This window comes from Panthera tigris, chromosome C1, assembly GCF_018350195.1.
Source record: "Panthera tigris isolate Pti1 chromosome C1, P.tigris_Pti1_mat1.1, whole genome shotgun sequence".
Lineage (NCBI taxonomy): Eukaryota > Metazoa > Chordata > Mammalia > Carnivora > Felidae > Panthera > Panthera tigris.
In genome coordinates, this window is record NC_056667.1 from 26,977,630 (window position 1) to 26,992,803 (window position 15,174).

At 46.3% G+C, this 15,174-nt stretch overlaps 2 protein-coding genes across 9 annotated transcripts in view; one reads left to right on the plus strand and one right to left on the minus strand.

The window, feature by feature from the left end:
* The window catches only part of ZMYM4 (zinc finger MYM-type containing 4), a 163,838-nt gene extending 153,191 nt beyond the window's left edge, over positions 1-10,647 (plus strand). For 2 of the 4 annotated variants that reach the window (XR_006221196.1, XR_006221197.1), the window contains exons 33-34: positions 8,001-8,072; positions 8,176-9,009. The gene's annotated coding sequence lies outside the window, so the exon portion shown is untranslated. Of the gene's footprint in view, positions 1-8,000; positions 8,073-8,175; positions 9,010-10,603 lie in introns of those variants that run through there. The other 2 variants (XR_006221198.1, XR_006221199.1) reach the window with 2 other exon arrangements.
* The window catches only part of KIAA0319L (KIAA0319 like), a 95,769-nt gene continuing 89,706 nt past the window's right edge, over positions 9,112-15,174 (minus strand). For all 5 annotated transcript variants that reach the window (XM_042996457.1, XM_042996454.1, XM_042996455.1 and 2 more), the window contains one exon: positions 9,112-10,363. In XM_042996457.1, coding sequence (XP_042852391.1) covers positions 10,176-10,363 — 188 coding nt within the window. In that variant the 3' untranslated portion in view covers positions 9,112-10,175. The remainder of the gene's footprint in view (positions 10,364-15,174) is intronic.

The following is a 15,174-nucleotide window of genomic DNA, read 5'->3' on the forward strand; positions in this document are numbered from 1 at the left end:
CTGTGAAAAATGCTGTTGGTATTTTTTATATGGATCACATTAAATCTGTAGATAGCTTTGAGTAGTGTAGAAATTTTAACAATATTTGTTCTTCCATTCCATGAACATGGAATTTCTTTCCATTTCTTTGTGTCGTCTTAAATTTCTTTCATCAGTATTTTATAGTTTTCAGAGTACAGGCCTTTCCCCTCTTTGGTTAAGTTTATTCTAAGATACTATATCGTTTCTGGTGCAGTTGAAAATGGGATGGTTTTGGGGCACCTGGGTGGCTCAGTCGGTTGAGTGACCGACTTCAGCTCAGGTCACGATCTCACGGCCCGTGAGTTCGAGCCCCGCGTCAGGCTCTGGGCTGATGGCTCAGAGCCTGGAGCCTGCTTCTGATTCTGTGTCTCCCTCTCTCTCTGCCCCTCCCCCGTTCATGCTCTGTCTCTCTCTGTCCCAAAAATAAATAAATGTTAAAAAAAAAAATTTTTTTTTTAAATAAAAAAATAAAAAAAAGAAAATGGGATGGTTTTGGGGCACCTGGGTGGCTCAGTCAGTTAAGCCTCTGACTTCGACTCAGGGTCATGATCATCATGGCTTGTGAGTTCGAGCCCCCACATCAGACCCTGTGCTGACAGCTCGGAGCCTGGAACCTACTTCGGATTCTGTCTCTGTCTCTCTGCCCCTCCTCTGCTCACACACTGTCTTTCTCTCAAATATAAATAAACATTAAAAAAGATTTTTTTTAAATGGGATAGCTTTCTTAATTTCTCCTTTTGCTGCTTCATGATTAGTTTTTTGTTGGAGTCTTTAGGTTTTTCTATATATAGTATCTTGTCATCTGCAAATATAGTTTTACTTCTTCCTTACCAATTTAGATGCCTTTTATTTTTTTATGTTGTTGAATTGCTATGGCTGGGACATCCATTACTGTTTAATAAAAGTGGATATCTTTCTCTTGTTCCTGACCTTAGGAGAAAACCTCTCAGTATGTCACCATTGAGTATAATGTTGGCTGTGTGTTTTTCATACAAAGGCTTTTATTATGTTGAAGTATGTTCCCTCTAGACATATTTTGCAGAGGTTGTTTTAATCATGAATGGATGTTATACTTTGTTGAATGCTTTTTCTGCAGGTGTTGAAATCAGAGTTTTTACCCTCTCTCTTACTGATAAAGTTATGTTGATTGATTTGCAAATATTGAAACACCCTTGATTCTGGGAATAAATCCCACCGGATTGTGGTGTGTTTTGTTTTTCATGTGTTATTGGATTCAGTTTGCTAATATTTTGTTGAGTTTTGCATTTATATTCATGAGATAGTTTGGCCTATAGTTCTCTTTTTGTGGTGTCTTCATCTGGTTTTGGTATCGGTGATACTGGCCTCAGAGAATGAATTTGTCTGTTTTCTTTCCTCTTCTATTTTTTTGGAATAATTTGAGAAGAATAGGTATTAACTCTTCTTTATGTGTTTGCTAGAATTTGCCTCTGAAGCCATATGGTCCTGGACTTTTGTTTCGGGGAGTGTTTTGATTACTGATTCAATTTTGCTGCTGGTAATTGATCTATTCAAAATTTCTGTTTCTTCCTGCTGTTCAGTTTTGGTTGGTTATATGTTTCTAGGAATTTATCCATTTATTCTAAGTTGATTTTCTGTTTGGATGATGTGTCCATCAATGTAGGTTTGGTGGTAAAGTCCCCTACTATTATTACTATCAATTATTTCCTTTATGTTTGTTATTAACTCTTTCATGTATGTGGGTTCTCCCATGTTGGGTACATAAATATTTACAATTATTATATCCTGTTGGATTGTCTCCTTTATTGTTATATAGTGTCCTTGTTTGTCTCTTGTTACAGTCTTTGTTTGTTTATTTTGAGAGAGAGCACACGGGAGGAGCAGAGAAAGAGGGAGCGAGAATCCCAGGCAGGCTCCACACTGTCAGCAGAGTCCAGTATGGAAATCAAACTCACAAACCATGAGGTCATGACCTGAGCTGAAATCAAGAGTCTAACCTACTGAACCACCCAGGTGCTCCACAGTCTTTGTTTTAAAGTCTGTTTTGTCCAATATAAATACTGCTACTTCAGCTTTCTTTTGACATCCATTTGTATGATAAATATTTCTCCCGTCTTCTCACTTTCAATCTGTAGATGTCTTTCAGTTGGAAATGAGTGTCTTGTAGGCAGCATATAGATGGGTCTCGTTTCTTGATCCACTCTGTTACCCTGTGTCTTTAAAAAAATTTTTTTAGTGTTCATTTATTTTTAAGGGAGAGACAGAAACAACAAGCAGGGAAGGGGCAGAGACAGATGGAGACACACAGAATTCAAAGCAGGCTCCAAGCTCTGAGCTGTCAGCACAGAACCTGATGCAGGGCTTGAACTCATGAGCCATGAGATCATGACCTGAGCCGAAGTCGGTTGCTCAACTAACGGAGCCACCCAGGCACCCCTACCCTGTGTCTTTTGATTGAAGCATTTAGTCCATTTATAATCAGTAATTATTGATATGTATTTATTGCCATTTTGTCACTTGTTTTGTGGTTGTTTCTAGAGATTTTTTCTGAACCTTCTCTTTCTGTCTTGGTTTGTTGGCTTTCTCTAATGATACATTTGGATTTCTTTCTCTTGATTCTTTGCGTATCTATTACTGATTTTTTTGTGGTTACCATTAGGTTTGTATAAAACATCTTCTGCGTAAAACAATCTGTATTAAGTTGATGGTCACTTAGGTTTGAACCTAGTCTTTATTCCTCTCCTCCCCGTTTTTTATGTATATGTTGCTATATTTTACATCTTTTTATGAATCCCTTGAGTGATTTTTACAGAAATACTTGTTTTTACTGTTTTTCTGATTTTTTTTTACTTTTCATACTGTCCCTCGGGGTATTTCCTTTGCACTCAGAGTCCCCTTTAGTTTTTGTTTGTCTGAGAAACTCTTTCTCTCTCCTTCTATTTTGAATGATAACCTTGCTGGATAGAGTATTATTGGCTGCAGATTTTTCCCTTTCAGAACTTTGAATATGTTATAACACTCCCTTCTGGCCTGCAAAGTTTTTTCTGAAAGATCTGCTGAGTGTTTTCTGTGGTTTCCCTTGTATGTAACTGCCTTCTTTTGCTGCTTTGAAAATTTCTTTAGAACTTTTTTTTTTCTATTTTTAATTACTATGTTTCTTGGTGTGGACCTCCTTAGGTTGAATTTGGGGTGGGGGGGGGTGGAAATCTCTGTGCCTCCTGGATCTGGATGTTTCCTTCCTCAGATTAGGGATGTTTTCAGCTATTACTTTTTCAAATAAAATTTCTGCCCCCTTTTCTCTGTCTTCTTCTGAGATCCCTATAATGTGAATGTTACTACACTTGATGGTATCACTGAATTCCCTTAGACTGTTTTCAGTTTGCATAATTTTATTTCCTTTGTTCAGCTTGGTTACTTTCCATTACTCTGTTTTCCAGGTTGTTAATTCATTCCTCTGCTTCATCTATCCTGCTATTTATTCCATCAAGTGTATTTTAAGTTTCATTTATTGTGTTCTTGATCTCTGCATGGTTCTTTTTTTTTTTTTTCTTTTTTTTTTTTTAACGTTTATTTTTTGAGAGACAGAGCATGAGCAGGGGAGGGGCAGAGAGGGAGGGAGACACAGATTCCGAAGCAGGCTCCAGGCTCTGAGCTGTCAGCACAGAGCCCGACGCGGGGCTCGAACCCACAGACCGTGAGATCATGACCTGAACTAAAGTCAGATGGTTAACCGACTGAGCCACCCAGGTGCCCCCTGCATGGTTCTTTTTTATCTCTGTGTTAAGGGTTTCATTGATGTCATTCACTCTTGTTAAATGAGTATCTTTATGATCATTACTTTAAATTCTCCGTCAGGCATATTACTTACATCCATTTTGCTTAGATCTCTTGCTGTGGTTTGGTCCTATTCTATCATTTGGGGCATATTTTTCTGTCTCCACATTTTGTCTAACTTTCTGTGTCTGTTTCTGTTAGGAAAGTCAGCTACTTCTCTTCCTTTTAACAAGAATAGCCTTATGAAGAAGAGGTCCTTCAGTGCCCTGCAGTGCCATGTCCCCTGTTCCCCAGGGCCTGGCACTTCAAGGAGTGTCTTCTATGTGTGTTGTATCTTCTCTGTGGTTTTGTCTTAGCCTCTTCTTTCTTCAGTCCAGCTGTCTGCAGAGGTTTTCTTTGCCTATTGTGGGCAGTGTTTGGTCCCCAGTAGAGATGGAACACATTTTAACAATGTGTGTAGTGGTCTGCTTGGGAAGTGAGACCTGACCTTCCCCCCCGCCCCGCCTCAACTGCCACCTCCAGAACTGAGGTCCCGCAAAACATGAGTCAAGAGATGTGTTGACCTTTTGGGGTGCGGCCCACAACTCCACGACTTAAGGCAGGTGAGTGGGAAGGATGAGTCCACAGAAGTGAGGAGGGGTGGAGGGTGTTGGTGCAGGCGATTTAGGTAACAAGTGTCAGAGCCAGAACCCTGCTGTTTGGGTTTTTTATACTTGGGGGTGGAGTAGGGAAATGGTACCTGTCAGCTCCTTTGTTCCTAGAGCCATCTTCCTGGTTGTCCCTGTCTTTCCAGGTCATGCTCTAGGATGAGCAAATTATTCATCTCTCAGCTGCCCCTGGTGCTTTTCAAACTGCCGATTCCTTGCTGTATCTGCACTGGCTGTGTGGTTTCTTGGGGACGGGAGTTAGGGGGGTGAATTCTGCTTCCTAATGCCCTCCAGGTTCTCCTAGAGCTGAGCCTGCAGAATTTAAAAATTCCAGGCTTTAAATCCAGCTGGTTTGTGAGTTGTTACTCACAAAATTCTGCCACTCTTTCTTTCAAAGGCAGGTATTACGTGGTATACATCTTCCCTGTTCATGGGCTCCCAGGTGTGAAAGTCTGTTTTTTGCCCTTCATACCACCGGCTCCGTTCCCACTGTGGACCACATCTTGACCCTTCCTACCTTCTTCAGGTGTGGTCTCTTCTCTACCTTTAGTGGAATTTGTTCTGCCAATCTGCAGATCGTTTTCTGGGTTATTTATGTTGATGTATTATGTATCTGTGAGACAAGGTAAGCTTAGAGTCCTCCTACTCTGTCATCTTCCCAGCCAAGCTAGTTCTGCTATTATTTCAGTTTCTACTTACTGTATTTTTTCCCTCTTGCTTTCCATTGAGTAGCAATGGAAATTTTTCTTCTACCTGCTTAAAAGTAATAATACATGCCACGGGCACCTGGCTGGCTTTGTTGAGGGAGCATGCGACTCTTGATGTCGGGTTGTGAGTTCAAGCCCCACGTGTTGGGTGTAGAGGTTACTAAAAAATAAAAAGTGGTAATACATTCCAGTTTTGTTTTGTTTTTTTTTCAATTTTACTCAATAGTAATCATTTGTTTACCCCAGTTGGTTTAACTGCCATCTAAGTCTTCCTGATAAGACATTATACTCTTATGTTCTTGGTCTTCCTAACCATACCATGTTGGTATTCTTTGGAATTTTGGTTTTGTATTGTTGATACACTTCATTTTGTTTTCCATTGGCCCTAGCTGTTTCAGATTACAAACTTTGCCAGAATATTTTATTTGTTCGCCACTACTTCCTGTCTCTCTTCTCATGTCTAAATTTATTTTTTGTATTTGACCACTTCCAAGAATATTTTTTAAATGGATCTTTTGTGAAAATAATTTTGAAGGTTTACATTCCTGAGAATTTTTGTAAAGTAAACTCTACCCCCAACGTGGGGCTCAGCCTCAACAACCCCAAGATCAAGAGTCACATGCTCCACCAACTGAGCTAGCCATGTGCTCCGAGAATATTTTTTTTTTCTTTAAATGTTTATTTTTGAGAGAGAGCGAGCACGTGAGCAGGGGAGGGGCAGAGAAGGAGGGAGACACAGAATCCGAAGCAGGCTCCAGGCTCTGAACTGTCCACAGAGCCTGATGTGGGACTCGAACTCACAAACCGTGAGACCATGACCTGAGCTGAAGCCGGACGCTTAACCAACTGAGCCACCCAGGTGTCCCAGCCGAGAATATCTTTTATTACATTCTCAAATGAGTTTTTCTTGATATAAATTTTGAGCTCAAAGTTCTTTTTCTTCAGCATTTTGGAAATGTGATTCTTTGTCTCTCACATAAGGATACTGTTAAGAAACCTGATGTCAGTCTGATTCTTCTCCCTTTGTAATCGATCTACTATTTCTCTTCTGGGAGCTTTCAGAATTTTTGCTTTTCTTAGATGGTCTTTAAAACCATCTCTCGCTGTCTTGCTACAGTGTTTCTGGTTTCAGTACGTTTCCCCTACTTATCCATGAGTTCTTTGATCTTTAATTCTGGTCTTACTACATCAAATATTTCCTTTTCTACTTCTTCCCTTTCCTTCTAGGACTCCCAGTTACTCACATGTCGGCACTTCTGTTCTGCCCCTGGACTGCTGTGTGTCTTTTTCCTTTCCTGCTTCCTGGTGGTAAAGATCCTCAGGATGCTGATTTGTTTTGACCTGTATCTGTCACTCTATCCCATTCATTATTATTTTTCATCCTGGGTATTTCCCTGTACTTCCTGTTCCTGTTTCACACTGCTAATGTTTCCCTGTACATTGATTTTGCTTTATTTTTAGTTCTTGACTAATGTGTGTATTTAGTTTGCTGTCTTTGGGGCTGAGGGTTGTACACCCCAGGCAGCATCTGGTTATTTTGGCCAAGGAGCTCATGTTTCTTCAGAGCACCAGCTCCTGTCTAGTAACATTTATTGATGAAAGGCTAAGGCCAGGCTCTATGCTGTCCATCCCAGTGAGATTAAGAAGGGGAAGGTAATAACCTCCAGACACCTCAAAGGCTCTGTTAACTGCTTTACCAGTAGTTGCCTCAGATCCTTAGGAAGCAGCAGCAACTTCCTAGTTGTCATCTACCAGTCTTGGGGCGTTGGGAGAGGGAAGGGTTTTTTAATCTCAAGAGCAGCCCAGCCAAGCCCTTTTCATCTCAGCAGAGCTTACGGCCCTGCCCTGACAGTGTCCCGCTGACACCAGTGAATTGACTGATTATTCCATGTGCAGCAAAGGGTAGACTTCTCACTTATGGCCTACCTCCCAGTTTATGATGACCTTCAGTCTCCTAGGCATACTTACAGGATTTGGGGGTGGTTTGTTGCTGGGTTTGGTGGTGGCTCCTCAGATTTATGCCATCTCCTAAGGTGTATTATTTTGGGGGGAGGGGAGCCAGTAGCCTATGCCACTTTATCATCTTAATAAGGACCAAAGCCCCTACTATATCTTTACTGTTTTCTTTTTCAGTGTTTCAATGTTGTATTTTACGTGTCTCTCTCACACAGTTTTACAAACATATCCAATCTGTTAACTTCAGTTTGGAAGTGGTGGTGGTGGTGACGGCAGTGGTGGTTTTAATGTCTAATCTGACAACTTTTGCCCATTAAGTGGTCACATTTTTAAAAAACTGCTTTCTCCCCCTTCATTCCTGTATGGTTTCACTGATTGAAGTATTTTTTTCATCCCTTGTCTGGTGCAGATGTTACATATGCCAGTTACCAATTGTTAATGGTGTCCTCAATATTTATAACATGAATACTTGACTTAAATCCAGGACCTTAGCTTACTTTAATTTCAGTCATCATTTGACCCCCCCCCCACCCCCACCCCCACCTTATTTTGTTGTTCATATTTTAACCCCTTCTCTTTATTCTCCTAATACCTCTGGGAACTCAGTAGGCCATGTTTCCCTGGAGTGTCAGCTCAGTTCAGCAGTGACAAGATCTGCCATCTTTTCCCTTGTTCAGCTGACATTTTCCTTTGAGAAGCCACATCCCCCACATCTCTAGGATGGATCACCCTTTTAGACTGTGCTCACCACAGGCACGCTCGGAAGTGCGTATCAGCCACTGTGCTAAGGAGTAGAGACAAGACGATGAGTAAGGGGACACTGGTGCTTTGGTAATGCTGAATATTTCCTGTACTCAACTGGAAATATGCCTAACAGGACAGCAGCATTGGTTTCTGGGTTTTGTCCTTTTTTCAGTGGGAAGAGTAGGGGATGAAAAATTCATCATCTCGGAGATAAAAGCATATCCTTCAGTGAGCTGTGGCTGAGGTAAGATGTAGAAATGAGCCCCACACCCCAAAACAGGACAAGTCCAGAAGGCCAGTAAGTGATCAAATCCTGGTCACCTGCCCAACCTTCTCCTCCTGTGTAGCCTGACCTGCAGCCCTGAGGAAACCTGTATCCTTGGCCTGAAGCGATTCAAGCTTTTGCTTCTGTGATTACCTCCAACCTTCAGGATGGGACAGCTGCCGCTCCTCTTGAACGTTGCACTAGATACACACTTCCAGACCAGTGGTGCTCACAGTGTGCCCCCGGACCTGCAGCGTAGTGTCTCCTGGGAACTTAGTAGAAAGGTACATCCTCCTGTGCCAGACCTCCATCAGAAAGTCCACAGTCGGTCCCCCACAGACTTCTGCGAGGCCCGAGTTCTAATTCTGTCATTTATTGTATGTGGACCGAGTTATTTCTTGCTATGCCTCAGTTTCTGTATCTGTGAAAACGGAGCCAATTCTGCTCATGCCCAGGGGGTTTTTGTGCGCAGGGCCTTGGGTAGAGTATGAGCTCCATTGTCCTCTCCCCTCCCCTTCCTGGGAGAGAGACTGTACACCAGCCCTCCTCCTACCCTACGTGCTGTGCAAGCTGCTCCATGAATACTGCACTGTGTTCTGGGGCATGAGGCCCCCTATTGCTTTGAAAATCCAAAAGGGAAGCACAGGGGCCCAGAAATCTAAAGTCCACACCCTGGGCGTTAGGACACTCTGAATCCCCTGCTTGGTTCAGAGGGCGGGGTGAAGGTGGAGGAATGAATCATTTTTGTGTTAACAGAAGGTTGGAGAAGAGGACAGAAAACCCCCTCCCTGAAAGCCAGGGGGGAGCAGCTGGCCAGCAGAGGCCGGGAGCCTGCACCCCTCCACCAGTGGCCAGGCAGCGGCTGAGGCAGAATCTCAGCACCATCAGCCACACACACTGATGCCAAGGCCCACAACTTCCTTACTGGAGGCTATCGCGTCCCAGGGATGCATAGGTGGCTGGACCCATGGTACAGGTCAGCAGTGTAGCACAAAGCAGCACACCCAGCAGGCACACATACAATTAAATAGCATGTTTAATCATCTCACAACAGACAGTAGTGCAGTAGTGTAAACTAAGTTTCTTTTCAAAAAGTCACTCCCCCAAAGCTCCCAATCCCCAACACCCAGGATGACCATGGCTGAGGAACCAGTGACAGGGCCAGAGGGATTCAGAAAGTCTCTGCTCCAAGGAGCTAAAAGTCTGTCCAGGTAGCCTCACAAGTAGCCGAGAGCCCTATGAGGAGTTGATGTGCGCACATTCTGACACACACACACACACACACACACACACACATGCAAGGGACACACAAGACAGACACAGAGGAGACCGCCATGGGGCAGTCGCACACATGCGCTCATGCCATCACATTCCAGTCAGCGTGTGACTGACTGTCGCCTGCGGGCAGGGCATGGGGGCCTGAGCCCTGAAGCAGCAGGTCAGGAGGAAGGAAAGGGTCTGTGGCCAGCCCAGCTGTCTGACAGATGGCCTAGCAGCCAGAGGGGCGCCTCCATTCCTGAAACAGCCAGTCCCCCCCTAATCTCAGGCTGGACACGGGCATCAGTGGTGAGGACAGGGGGTTCCACTTTCTCTGGACCTAGCGAAAAGATAACGGCTCTGTCCCAAAGAAGAGAACAAAGAATGTGCCCACAGGCAGGCTCTCGGAGCAGGAGGCTGGTGGTGCTTGTTCTACAGCCAGGACTTGCTGTGCGGGTGCCCTGGGAGCAGCAACACTGCCAACAGGGAACTGGAGAGGCAGCTGGGAGCTGGCTGGACAGCCCTTGGAGCAGAGGAGGGGTTTGTGAAAAAGGAGGCCCTGAGGTGAGGACATTTGGCGGGGACGGGGGCGGCCTACCAGAAGGGTTTTAAAGAGGAAACCTCTTCGTTCACAGCTTCATTCAGGGTTCCCAGAGAGAGTCTCTGGATTCAGGTGCCAGCAGCTCTGGTTGAGGGTATTAGGGTGGAATGACCAGCAGACGCTGGGAGAACAGCTGCCCACGGACATGGGAGGTATGAGAACCAGCCTGGCAATGCTCTGGACTCGCACTGCCCACCCCTACCCTGAGGAAACAGACCAAGTAGCTACAAGATCTCCTCTCGTGGGCTCCTGGCCTTAAGTGGGGTCTGCCCGTTGGGCACGGAGCCATTCTGACCATGCAGGAGTTTGCCCTTCTCTCGATCTGGCCACGTGAAGATGGCATCATCACTGTCCAGCTCCGACTCAGAGCGCATCAGGCTGCTGCTCAGCATTGGGCCTTTCTGTTTGATGCCTGCGAGAGAGAGAGGAGAATCCAGGCTCAGGAGCACAAAACCTTCCTCGGCCTGAGCCACACCCTGTACCCTTCTCCCAGCCTGAAGAGGAACAGAGGGACAGGGGAAATAACAGAACTGGGTTGCAATGTGGATTCCTTGTCTCCAGTATCTATTAGCTTTGGTTAACAGTGCCACCTAATGACCCATTCTCCTCTTGTTGAAATGTGCAATGTTTTATCACCTCCCTTTATGAACAGGATGGAGCTCCCACAGGAGGCAGGAAAGCACGACAAATGAGAACTCCGCTCTAGAGGACAAACTTTTCACCATACCCCGGCTCAGCATGGATGGTAAAGGGCTTGCCCGAGTTCCCAACATCGAGTGAGTACGCAACCTCGCTCCCCACAGATGCTTGCTCTGGTTCCACCGCGTGGGTGCTAGAAGCAGAGAGCCTGACTGGAGTACCAGGGACTCCCAGAGACAGTCCCAGGCCATCAGCGCATCAGAACACACAAACAAGGACCCATAAGAAGCACCTAAGTTCAGAAAGGATGCCTGAGATTCTGCAAGCCATTGCAGTCACCTTCACTACCTATCCCTGTGGCTGCAGAAACCACACCGAAAAAGCAAAAAGCCACAGGATGAGGCGTGGGAAGTGCCAACAGAAAACCCCACGTGGTAGTGTTCTGGGCCCCACACCACCCACCCTGGAGCTGACCTACCTCCTTTTTGAAAAAGGTGACCAGACAGGTGAGGTATGTTTGAAACCCCATATCCAATAGTCACTCTCCCTTCCCCTGGTCCCACCCAGATCCCCCAAAACACTGAAGTAATGTCCTGAGATGCTTCTCAGCCATTCTGTCCCTTCTTGGCCAGGAAAGCTGATACCAGTGTCCCAGGCTTCTCCAGTGTGGCGGGAACAGTGGGCCAACATAAGAACGAAGCCCAGGGGAGGCTCAACCCCTTCCCCTCTGTGCCTGTGAAGCCTTCCCTCCCATGCCCACATGAAGCTTCCCTTCTTCCCCAAAGCCCTCCTTCCTCCACAGCTACAGAGGACAAGAGCGGGAGGGGGAGACATGCACCCGGCACCACACCAGACAGCACTCACCCAGGGCCTTCCCACACTCACTCCTGCTCTGCCTGGAGAACTGAGCGATCTCACCCACTAAACAGTACAAGATGGGCCTGGACAGGAGCTTCTGCAGCCACACTCCTCAGAACAGCCACAACTGGAAAGAATTCAACTGCCTGCCTGTCAACAGTACACCTGCCAGATGTATTAATACAGTGGAAATTACACAGCAGGAAATGGGACAAACTACTGCTCTGCCTGACAGCACATCGGGAAGTCATAAGTGTAATGGTGAATGGAAAGGGCCAAATACAGTGATTCCCTTTATATAAACTAAAACATCAGAAGTACGTTGGCAGGAGGAAGGCGATGACGGGAAAGAAAGGGAGCTGATTATATGGGCACGTTCACTTGCAGGAAACCCATCCAGCTATCCGTTGGGCTGAACCACAAAAAACTACCATTTTTATGGGTTCAAAAAAGTCACACACTATTAATTTCGTATGGCTCAATCTAATATGCTTCAAAAGAAAGCTTTGGAAAATCAATAGAATAGCAAAAACAAACCCAAAACCACAGTCGCTGAACGGAAAGCAGGTCTCCTGAGGCTTGCCTTGGGAGCTCACCCAGGTGGGTGCACCGGCTCCCCAGGCAGCCCTCATCAGAGCTCAGCCTGGTTCCCAGCAAACAGGGTCTCTGTCAGCGCGCTTCCACGTGCATTACCTTTCTTCGCAAGGGGCCTGTTAAATCCACGCTTCAACCTATCAGCTTCCGTGCCTTACGTTGACAGGCTTGAATCCCCTTCTCCCCCACCTGCTAGTGGCTCTGCTCTGCGGTGCACCCACTAATCTGCTGAGTCCACAACTGATCTGCTGGCCAGAGCCAGAAGACCAAGAGCAAGGGGGCTCTCATCTGTCCCTCAGCTACACACTGCCCACAGAGAAGGGCCTCCTGACTCTCCTCTTTCTCCTCCTGGTGACCCAAATGCAACTGGGCTCTCCCTTGCTGCCCCCCCTTCACTGGATGTCTGCCTCCTGCCCATTTTGCCTCTTCAACGCAGCACTTCCTGGTGCTATCACCCAGCCCTGTGTCCCCCACCCTCTCCTTTCTTGAGCCCCATTCCCTCTCTCCTCAGGAGCCTTACCTCTGTCTTCTGCCTCACCCTGCTTCACTTCTAAAGGACTTTTTTCAATATTTAGGGCTTCCATTTCCTCACTGCATACTTACTGCTGGAACAACCTACATTTTCACTTCTGCTACCATTCACCATTCTACTCTAGCTCTTTAGGTGACCAGAAACTTCCCCAGTGTCATCTTCATGGACAATTCTTATCCCTGTCTGCAACAGCTAATACTGCTGACCGCTCCCTAACAGTGCACCTCTTCCCTCACTGACGGCCCTTCATGGGCTCCTCAGCTCTGGACTCTTTGGTCCCTCAACATTTTCCCCAGAAGGGATGTGACCCACTTTTGTTTTGGCACTCACCAGCATCTAGAAGATTCTTACACTGACACTTGTAGTCCAACTGTTCTAATGGGTTCAACTGAATTCATCTTTTCTTACCCCAGCCGGCACTGCACTGATGTCTTAATTGTGTCTACAGAATCATTCTCTGTCCCTCAGGTCAGAAGTCAGCCCTGACCTTTCCCGTCCTCCATCCTGTTGACCCCATGTTGGTTGAGTCATTGTCACCTCCCTCTCGGACCACTGCAAAAGTCTCCTTGCTGGCCTCCACACGGGATATCTCCCCTTCAGTCAATTACAGGTGTCATTAGAGACTAATTTTCCTAAGCCAGCACTTTCAAGATGACACTTCCTGTCACCATCAGAATTAATGCTTAACTCTGGCTGATTTTCAAAACCTTCTGCACTTTTGTCCTCACCAATCTTCCAGCCTCATTTCCTCAACACCATTCGCAAGCGTCCTGAAGCAAACACTTCTCTTCTCCGGCATTTCCTCTCCAGTACCACCCAACCCACACCTGCTCAGAGCAGAAGCTCCAGGACCAGCCTGCACGTCTCCTTTTCTCCCACACCCCTCGGCTAACATGCCACAAACTGCATCAAGTCTTCCCTGCAAAGGTACCTGGAATCTACGTGTCTCTCCCTAGCTTACCATCTCTCCACCATTAGGACATTCCACCGAATCCTCTTTTACCTGCTCTTGCCCCTCTGATTCCTACATAGCAGCCAGGGTTGTCTCTTTTTAAAATGTAAACCAAATCAGACCATTCACCTCCTTAAAAAGCTGCCTGTGGCTGCCCACTACTCTCAGAAGGAGCCCACAGCTAGGTCCCTGCTCACCTGTGCAGCCTCGTGCCACTGGCCCCGTGCTCACCATGTCCAGTATGTCACCTTCCTCTATTTCCTCAAATGCCCTCTGCTGCTTCCAGCAGCCGGCCCTTTACCGACTTTGCTCCTTTGCCTGGAATGCGCTTTCACAGAGTCCTAATGTGGCTAACTCGTACTCGTCCCTTGGGTCTCAGTTCAAGTGTTCTTCTTTACAAAGACCTTTCATTATCACATGCTGTATATCTGGGAGTTTGCATATTTCATGTCTGTCTCATAGAAGCTCCAGAGCAGCAGAGTCTGTCTGGCTCACCGTATGTAACTGGTATCTGGCAGAGGGCCTGGCAAACAGTGGTCTCAATCCATATGCACAGAGGAATAAGACACAATCTCTGCCCTCACCAATGTCACTGACTGCTAAGGGGACAGATACATAACTAATATAGGGACAGAAATTCCAAAACAGTCATGTGACAGATGAGCATGACATTTACAGGTTAAGGGAGGGATGACAAAGATGACAAAGAGCTTTCTGGACAGAAATATGAACCAAGTCAACAAGGCGATAGATCTCAGAGAAGCCAACAGATGAGAGCTCACCCAAGGCCACGTTAGCCAGACCCAAAGTCAGTCACCAAAGGATTTCGAGGGGTGGGAAAACTTTCAGAGTAACATGAAAACAACCTTGGCCACCAGCTGGGGGGTGAACTGTGCACGTTTTTACCTCCAGGCTCCATTTCAGTGTTTCTACTTCTCTGGTTTTACAAGCCCCACCACCTCCAGGTACCACCCCAAGATGTTCTCTAACCAAGGTGCATGGGTGCAGAGCCCAGGCCGCCTGAGAGCTTTTTTTTTTTTTTTTTTTGCCTCTAACGTGTCTGTGCTCCCTCAGTAGACTGAAATTCCGAGGGCAGAGCCAGGGTGTCAGAACTCTCTGTTTTCCCCTCCAGCCTCTCCTAATACAAAGCTTTAAGTATGAACATATTTGATAAATGCTTTGTATAAAAACAGTTCTGTTGGCAGAGTGTTTAGGAATAGCCCCACCTAGAGTCCCATAAACAGGCGATGCAGGTCCTGTGGCCTCATGATGAATGGAAACCTCACCCATGACGACACCCAGCCAAGGAAGGGAGCCCCTGCGCACCCTGACCTCCAGCCCCATCACCCAAGCCATCTCAGTGCTTGTGCAGTTGGTGATTCCTTGGTGGGAGGCACCTGAAAGACGAGTCCTGTGCACTGGGACCAGCAGGGAAGCTGCCCTCCTGCCTGTTCTAAGCCACCAGCGGAGCCCATGGATCTATCTGCCAAATACAAGGTAGAGGAAGATGGAAGAGGAAGGCCAGCTGAAGAAGAGGCCAGCTGGAGACACTGACTTCAATCCCACTGCTGCCACACCTTGTTGTCTGCCCAGAAAGGACAGACTTGTCAGGCCTAAGAGACCAAGGTCCCTGAGCATGACTAACGGG